At 40.9% G+C, this 9642-nt stretch overlaps 1 protein-coding gene across 2 annotated transcripts in view; it reads left to right on the top strand.

Annotated features, from left to right (window-relative positions):
- Positions 1-9642, top strand: part of PATJ (PATJ crumbs cell polarity complex component) — a 416500-nt gene that overhangs the window by 360636 nt on the left and 46222 nt on the right. For both annotated transcript variants that reach the window (XM_058430929.1, XM_032137686.2), the window contains exons 34-37: positions 2178-2261; positions 4344-4537; positions 7132-7279; positions 8023-8109. In XM_058430929.1, coding sequence (XP_058286912.1) covers positions 2178-2261; positions 4344-4537; positions 7132-7279; positions 8023-8109 — 513 coding nt within the window. The remainder of the gene's footprint in view (positions 1-2177; positions 2262-4343; positions 4538-7131; positions 7280-8022; positions 8110-9642) is intronic.

The raw sequence follows: 9642 nt of genomic DNA, 5'->3' as shown, positions 1-9642 counted from the left end.
GATTGCTTGAGCCCAGGAGGTTGAGACCAGCATGGGCAACATAGTGAGACCCCCATCTCTACTTAAAAAAAAAAAATTGTCCAGCCATGGTTGTGCACACATATAGTCCCAGCTACTTGGGAGGCTGAAGCAGGAGAATCACCTGAGCCCAGGAGGTCGAGGCTGCAGTGAGCTATGATTGAGCCACTGCACTCTAGTTTGGGCCACAAAGGGAGATGCAATCTCAAAAAAATTTTTTTAATTAAAAAGCAAACAAACAAGATTTGGTGTGGGTGTGTGTGTGTGTAGGTGTGTGTATTTTGTCTATCTTGTCACATTTTTGCAAGAAATATTCATTTCTTTACTTCATATGAACTTAATTCTGAGGCTCCATATTTCTGGACTAAGGTGAAATTCAACCTCAGCCATTTTGGTGGCTCGTTAACTCCAAAGGGTACCAACCAAACACCCAGACGTTGATGTGGTCATTACCATCAGCACTGCCTGCTCATCATCAAGCCTATTCTTGGCCAAGCCTATAAGATCGCTCAAGTCCAGAAGTCCTGCTGCTTGACTTCTTTCATGCCTGGGGTCCTATAGGTGTCAGCCTGTAGGCTCTGACAGGTGTCAAGGATGTCAGCCCTTGACCATTGCCACCAGGGTCTTAAAACCTGTGTGTGTGCACTGGGGGCAAGGAATAGGAGGACCCTGGGCACTGCAGGACTCAAATCCCTACTGTGGGACCCATAGACCTCTGTTTCTAATCTCCACTCAAAAGCTGTGTCCCTCTTGGCTGGGCTCAGTGGCTCACACCTGTAATCCCAGCACTCTGGGAGGCGAGGCAGGCGGATCACAAGGTCAGGAGATTGAGACCATCCTGGCTAACACGGTGAAACCCCGTCTCTACTAAAAATACAAAAAATTAGCCGGGCGTGTTGGCAGGCGCCTGTAGTCCCAGCTTCTCAGGAGGCTGAGGCAGGAGAATGGCGTGAACCCAGGAGGCGGAGCTTGCAGTGAGCCGAGGTCGCACCACTGCACTCCAGCCTGGGCGACAAAGTGAGAGTCCATCTCAAAAAAAAAAAAAAGTTGTGTCCCTCTCTCAGCAGCCCTCTAAGACACCTATCATAATCCATTCAGCACTCTTCGGTTCTATTAAAAACAGAAAGAGCCAATGCCTTCTGGTTACTTCAGTTTTCAGCTCCACAAAAATCCCCAAAGCGAAGAATTTCAAAGCTTGACCACTTGCTCAACAGAAGGGGGATGAGGGTGGGCAAGCTCAATTTAATATTTTTAGAATAGTCTCTCATCAAAATATATAAATATTTGGGTGCATAAATGTGAATTGTCTGGAGAGATCCTTGGAAACTGTGAGTGGTGATTGATGGGACTGGGTCTGGGTGGGAAGCAGTCTATTTTTGAGCTTTGCAACAACCTGTAGTAGTATTACTTGAATCCTATACGTGGGTACATGTCATTTTTATGATGATAAAATAATTTTTAAGGTTATGAATCTGAAGACATACAAGTTATTTTTTAATTTATTAACCATGAAACACTTTTCCCAACCAAAGCTTACCTACAGTAAATATTGTTGTCCTAATTTTATGGCTCAGATTGCTGAGTTCAGAGGAGTTAATTGCCCAAGATTACAAGAAGGCAGAGTCAGGATTTGAACCCACGGCTGTTTTACACTGAAGTCCATGAATGCTGTTTCCCCTACTCCCATTTTCTTCTCCTCCAGGACCTATTCATTCCACTAAGTTCTTTTCTTTCATTGCCCAAGTAAAAAGGCCTGGCAAAACCCCCTTCATCAGGCCACACATCTATGCCAAATCCTAGAATACCAATAAATACCTGAAACCATGTTTCAAAATACACTATAAAATGTAAATAAGAATGACACATAGTTCACCTCAAGTTCATACACAGCAGCAATGTACAGGGTTAACAGTAAAACACATGGAAGAAGTTTAACATGAAATATTAGGCAGAGCCAGTTTTAAAGGAATGAAATAATAATCTTAGGAAAATTTAATTATACCTCTGAATATATCATAACTGTGTATATTGTTTATCTTTATGTCAGATAAAATATAACATTATTAACACATAGAAAATTATGGGTTGCTGCCTATTGGTTGTTTGCTTAAGGAAGCATTTGTGGTTGTTGAAAATGAGTAAGATTTTATTTTTTATAGAATGCTATAGTTATCCATGAAGTCTATGAAGAAGGGGCAGCCGCCAGAGATGGAAGACTTTGGGCTGGTGACCAGATATTAGAGGTATATGGTTTTGAATTTCATTTTATATCAGTAAATGTGGTTCCTTTGCTGGTCTCGATCCACAAAGTTGTCTTTCTACTCAACTATATCTTCACTGATTCCTCTCCCGTTTAACAAAATACTTAGCATATTCTTTTTTTCCTCAGTGTACTTTGCACGGTGGTTTAGAATCATGACAGGTTATCAATCTACATTTGTCTATGAAAACTTTTTTTAACTAAAAGGAAAAATAGAACTTACGGGTCTATTATTTTAATATCAAATGAGACTATATAATATTGCAAATTTTTTGCCTCTCCATTATACCCTACTAAATTCCTCCTAAAAACACATACATATAGATACATGCACATACACATATATACCTGATATTTTAAAGATTTTGTGGCAGCTTAAATCATATTTTCTTAATCTTAATAAATCTTTATGCCAAATGGAAGTTCATGCCTTGCCACCAATGTTTTCAAGTTGATGAAAATGTAAAATCTTCCCCCTATGATGCTTATTAAAAATTGAAATGCTTAACTTTTTCAAATTGACTCTCATTTAGCAAAGTTGTTAAAACCTTTTAAAAAGTACCAAAGCAGGCAATGTCTGCACTATGGAATGGCTGACATTGAGAGAAGGCGATGCCAGGCATTCTGGTAGGTGGAACTAAAGAGCTTTCTCGATGGTGTGAAACCTTTAGGCAATGTTTTTTTTTTTTCATTGGATGAACTTAATTGAATAGTTGGCATTTTATGGCGAGCATGTGCGTTTTTGCGTTGAATGTAGCACATTACAAATGACATCATAGAATTTTATTTTTCCCTTTGGTGGTTCATTTCTGCCTCCCAAGATGAAACCAGAGATATAATTAAGGGCAGGAAACATAGGTGAGAAGGGGTTAAAGGAGAGGCCAGGCTGATTGCAAATTAAATTCAGCCCAAGTTACAGGATTTCTCTGCAGGCCTTTACTGTGTTTCATCATTGGATTAAGACATATTCCCAGTACATTCATTAAGGTACAAGTGTATGAGGTTAGAAAAATAAGCAAGACCTCTCTGGGAATTGGCTTGACTGCCTTAGCATACAACATGGTGTTTTAGTGGTCAGGAGTTTGGGGTTTCTTTTTTTTCCCTCCCTAGATTTTCAAATCAATTGATGTTATCATAATTGGCTTTTTAAGATGAATAGATTAAATATTTAAAATGGCACATATGCCTTGATACACATACGCCTTGATACTTATATGATTTCTAAGTCCACAAGTTATAATGGTCACTTGAAACTAAATCTAACATGTTCATTATCTTGAATGTGGTGATGGCTTCACAGGTATAAGTACCCATCTGGCAAAACCTATCAAACTGTACACTTTAAGTTTGTGCAGTTTATTTTATATCAATTATACCTCAATAAGGATTTTTTTAAACTATTTGTTTCTATTAGGTAGACCCTCTGTAGCTGCTGTCTTCTATAAAGTATATTCAAGTACAAGCAAACACCCAGTAAACTTTAAGTGGGAGGAGAATTTTTCAAAAATCAAGTTAACAGTTTGCTGGCAACTGGCAGCATTATATTATCTATTCTAAATGGATGGCCTATACTTCTCATTAAAGATGGCCAGTACAGGCTCCTCTCTTACACCTCAGACAAGGTCTAGTTCATGAGAGTCTGACACTTGTTTAGCTAAGAAATACAGCTCTCAATTTGGTCAGGGAACATGTTTCCTTTCTCAACAGCTTTCTACTTCACATTGGACTGGTTCTGGTTGTGGCTGAGTACAATTAAATGAGCTAATTAATTCCCTGCGTGCACACTCTCCTGTCTCTTTCATTGATTTCACAGTAAAGTTTATAGCTATGTAAAACTGCATTATCATGTATCCACCCTCTGTGCACATGTTGGGTAGGATATTTTAAGGGCCACTTCCTTTATATTCAGAGTAGCTCATACTGCTCATGGTCACTACCTGTTTGCTTTGAGATTGGCTGGAAATTTCTAGAGATTCTTTACTGGTTAGATCAAGGAGATTCAGCAGACAGAGCAGGCAGAGGCCTCTGCCATCAGCAGCCCAGCTCAGGATGCCCATTGTTCCAGGTTAATGGAGTTGACCTGAGGAACTCCAGCCACGAAGAAGCCATCACAGCCCTGAGGCAGACCCCCCAGAAGGTGCGGCTGGTGGTGTATAGAGATGAGGCACACTACCGGGATGAGGAGAACTTGGAGATTTTCCCTGTGGATCTGCAGAAGAAAGCTGGCCGGGGCCTGGGCCTGAGCATCGTTGGGAAACGGTAAAGTCGTGCTGTGGGAGTTGGGATCTGCCTTTTTCATCCAGAGCTCTGATGCCTGTGAACACTGAAAGAGAAAGCCTAATGTAAAGTAGTGATGGGATTTCTAAAACTAAGATATTTATGAAAATGTGACAACATGGGTCATATTTCTGAGCAAGGTCTTACCAAAAAAATTGTCATATCAAGATAGAACTCCAAGCCCAATCAGCCCAGACTGATATATTTCTGTACAGAGTAAGAACAACTAGCAAGGTTCTTTCACTTGGAATTACTAAGATCGGAGTTTTGCAGAGGTTGATTAAAGCAACCATACCCAAGAAATAGCTAGTATCAAGAATGAGATTTATCCAATGTTAGGTCAAGAACATTGCTTCGACATGGAAATTAACATGGAACATTGCTTTGCGTCATACTGTTAATTTCATACTATGTTGAAACTAGTTGAGTAGACATAGTTAAGAGATAAACATAATTCTTCATGATAGTAGTTTTCTATTAAGAAAAATGTCCTGCTGGGCACAGTGGCATGTACCTGTTGTCTCAGCTATGTGGGAAGATCACTTGAGGCCAGGAGTTCAAGGCTATAGTGTGCTATGATCATGCCTGTGAATAGCCACTGCACTTGAGCCTCTTGGGAAACATAACAAGACCCCATCTGTAAATTAAAAAAAAAAAAAGAAAAGGAAAAAAAGAAAGATGTCCCCAAAGTAATAGTTTGCACCAAAAATATAGGTAGATAGATCCTAGTGGCCAGGCTACTCTTTTGAAATATATGTTGCTGCCAGACACGGTGGCTCATGCCTGTAGTCCCAGCACTTTGGGAGGCCGAGGCGGGTGGATCGCCTGAGGTCAGGAGTTCAAGACCAGCCTGACCAATATGGTGAAACCTCATCTCTACTAAAAAATACAGAAAATTAGCCAGGCATAGTGGCAGGCGCCTGTAATCCCAGCTACTTGGGAGGCTGAGGCAGGAGAATTGCTTGAACCTGGGAGGCGGAGGTTGCAGTGAGCCGAGATCACGCCATTGCATTCCAGCCTGGGCAACAAAAGCGAAACTCCATCTCAAAAATAAATAAATAAATAAAAAGAAATATATGTTCCTAGGCCAGGCATAGTGGCTCACGTCTGTAATCCCAACACTTTGGGAGGCTGAGGTGGGAGGATCACTTGAGGTGAGGAGTTCAAGATCAGTCTGGCAACATAGCAAGACTTGTCTCTAAAAAAGTTTTTTAACTAAAGAAAAATGAAGTCTATACTGCTGAACAGTAATTTGTTCCAGGATCATATTACTAAGTTTCTCTTGCAGTGAATTGGAAAGGTAAGTAATAGCTTGAAACAAAGCCTAGCTTCCATGGTTTACTGGCTTTTAGGTATCTAGTATGTATTTATCCCAACAGGGCTATAGGATTTCCAGGTAATATCCTAATATGGCCTTAAAGTGTATGAACCATCTTGTTAAGGAAGAAATCAAGTTGGTTTTATGCATGTTATGTTATATGCCCTCACAGACCTCTGGTGACTAGCCTAGTGTCTGTCCAGCAGGCCAAGCTGTTATTAAAATAAAAATATTAGCTACAATTTTTGAGTACTAATTTTGGGCCAAGTATTGTGCTGTCATAATCTCATTTTTTTTTTTACTTCAGCACCATAAAACCATCACTCTGAAAATGCATTACCAAACAAAAAAAGCTGAGTCTCGTACATTTCTAAACAAAAATCAGTGCACATCTGGGTGCAGCGCAACTGACAGAGCCAGTGTTGAAGTTTGCTTTCTTGTTTTGACACATACGTACACCTGGTGCAGTTTCATTTACAGCAATGTTTTTTGCTTTTAGTGAATGTCAGTATTTCAGGTTGAGTTTGTAAGGAACATTTACATTCCTTAGCACAAAAACTTGCATTGTAAAGGATGAGATGTATAGTTCTCAAAAGTCACTATTTTCTTTGACTAACAATTCCATCACCAGGACTTTATCTTAAAGATATACTTACAGGTATTCATTGCTCATTGTTTGCAATAGTTAAAGAATGGAAATAACCTGTATGTCCATCAGTAAGCTACTGGTAAGTAAAATTATGAAACATCATAGAATAGTATGTAGCCATTTAAAAAATGAGGGGCCGGGCGCGGTGGCTCAAGCCTGTAATCCCAGCACTTTGGGAGGCCGAGGCGGGCGGATCATGAGGTCAGGAGATCGAGACCATCCTGGCTAACACGGTGAAACCCCGTCTCTACTAAAAATACAAAAAATTAGCGGGGCGTGATGGCGGGCTCCTGTAGTCCCAGCTACTCGGGAGGCTGAGGAAGGAGAATGGCGTGAACCCGGGAGGCGGAGCTTGCAGTGAGCCGAGATCGCGCCACTGCACTCCAGCCTGGGCAACAGAGAAAGACTCCGTCTCAAAAAAAAAAAAAAAAAATGAGGAAGCACCAAGTGCTGATAAAGGCAAATTACCAAGGTATGAAAGAAACAGAAAACAAAACTGGAAGAAGAAAGGAGCATCTGTGTGTGTATCCTGTCACACACACACACACACGTGTTATGCATGGAAATATTAGGTTGTGCCAATACTGCACTGCTGTATGGTATTAACAGAAATGGAAGCGGAGTGTTTATTTCTGACGTCGTGAAAGGCGGAGCCGCAGACCTGGATGGGAGATTGATTCAGGGAGATCAGATCTTATCTGTGAATGGGGAGGACATGAGAAATGCTTCACAGGAGACAGTGGCCACCATCCTCAAGGTGAGTTGATAGGCTGCTTTTTACCCAGCTGGCACAACTGAAGTCCAGTGGGAACTGTTCCAGTCTAGCTTGATTATAAAATGGGTTGGATTTTATGCTAACTCTAGTTTTTACTAGAGAGATTTAATCTCTGATTATTTTAAATGAGCAGGAATAGGTTTAAAAGAAAGTTCTGTTACATTGACTAACAGAATGAAAGGGAACCTGCTTTGGGATTTCACAAGCAAGTTTTTCATACTTGTGAAAATTCTAGGCCGGGCGCGGTGGCTCACGCTTGTAATCCCAGGACTTTGGGAGGCCGAGGCGGGCGGATCACGAGATCAGGAGATCGAGACCACGGTGAAACCCCGTCTCTACTAAAAATACAAAAAATTAGCCGGGCGTGGTGGCGGGCGCCTGTAGTCCCAGCTACTCGGAGAGGCTGAGGCAGGAGAATGGCGTGAACCCGGGAGGCAGAGCTTGCAGTGAGCCGAGATTGAGCCACTGCACTCCAGCCTGGGCAACAGAGCAAGACTCCGTCTCAAAAAAAAAGAAAATTCTAAGTATCCATCACTGTTCTCTAAATCCGTTTCATGAGATGGGCCTTCCAGGAGCCACAGAATTCATCCTCCTCTCTCTAGGGCTATGCCTGTTGTTTTCATTACCCTTTTATAATTCGTGGCTGCAGGGAGAGGCTCTGTTAAGATATTTCAGAATATAAATGCTACTACTTTTCATTTCTGTTCTTTTCCTGCCTTTCCAAGTGTGCACAGGGACTTGTGCAGCTAGAGATTGGAAGACTCCGAGCTGGTTCCTGGACCTCCGCAAGGAAGACATCACAGAATAGTCAGGTTGTCGATGGCTTCTCATCAGACTGACTCACTCTTCTGCCCCCATTGGGACAAAGTTCTCCATTTAAATAAATGGTTGTTTGGAAATAATATCTAATGTACAGCATATTCACAGCACCAAGTTTAGTGAATTTTCATGTGTTTGAAATAAAAATGAAAGGTGGGATGGAAATTCATTAATCCCTAGATTTTTCTCTCCTTTATTGCTTACAAATGTTTTCTTAGAACCACTTTTCTCTCACTATTAGTTCTATATTGCCTCTGCACGCATGTACACAGCTGTGTTTATTTAAAAAAAAACAGAGGCAACATCTGGTGGCAATTTGACCCTCATTAGCACAACATTGTTCTATTCATTCAATTAAATATTGCTATAAAGTTAACTTGTGACTAGCCACTCACACATGCCGAGGGCAATTAATGGCATATTCCTAGGAGAACCAAGTGTGGGGGTTTTTCCTGTGGGAGGGAGGCCTTAGTGGGTGATATTTTGTAGGTTAGCAAACATCTTTATTTGCAAAGCTGATGTAAGTGCCATTTTTTTTTTTAGCAAAGTATATTTCACTATATTTTTTTCATTGTAATGGCTGACAAAATCAAGATGGTAGACTGTATGGTTAGCCCCATGTGGTACATAATGAGACTATAGAAACTTATATGTGACCCCTAAGTCTCCTCTCTGGGTTATGGATAGGCCGCCTTAGTTTTGAGGTTAAAAGCATGACTTTTGGTCCCCTCCCTGGTTGCCTTATTTCTGAAGCCTCTCCAAGGCCTTTGTTCAGAAGATGCTCTGATCTTACAGTTAGCACACAGGTACTTCTGGAAAGCCATTAGCTGCCTCCTGTTCCTCTCTGCTGTTAAAAAATGAGTGAGGAAAATACCATTGTTCAGATAGGATTACAGAGTAGCTGGCTTGTCTTAGGGAATCTTCAAAGCAGTCAAACCCAATAAACACCATATTAAGTTTGAAACCCTTTTTTTTTTTTTTTTCCATTTCTGGCTTACATAATGGGCAGCAAATATCTAAGACATGGTGCTGCTGTAGGATTCCATGAGTTAATAGTTAGTGGTGATATTGACCAGACTTATATCAACAAACGAAACAGTTGTCTAGCCAGGCTTCTTCCTTAATGGAAGGCTCATCTTTGTTGAATGATTTCATTAAAGCCTTATTGTATACAGAAGATTAGAATGAAGCTACACAGAGGAGGTTCCATTGAATCTCACTCCAAATGGAGTTTGGGGAAAAGAAAGAAAAGGCATCTCAGGGAAAATAGCATACACAAAGGCACAAAGAGGTAACAGGAGTTTGTGTGATTTAACAAAAGTTTGGACTGATCGATAGGTAAGGTAGTGGATAGAACTGGATTTCTGTCCCTCTTGAGAAATATATGTGAGCATCTTCCTCTTTATTTATTTATTTATTTTTGAGACAGAGTCTCACTCTGTTGCCCAGGTTGGAGTGCAGTGGCGCAATCTCGGGTCACTGTAATCTTCGCCTCCTGGGTTCAAGTGAATCTCCTGCCTCAGCCT

This window comes from Hylobates moloch, unplaced genomic scaffold (genome assembly GCF_009828535.3).
Source record: "Hylobates moloch isolate HMO894 unplaced genomic scaffold, HMol_V3 SCAFFOLD_18, whole genome shotgun sequence".
Classification (NCBI taxonomy): Eukaryota; Metazoa; Chordata; class Mammalia; order Primates; family Hylobatidae; genus Hylobates; species Hylobates moloch.
This window is presented reverse-complemented; position numbering and strand designations above follow the sequence as displayed.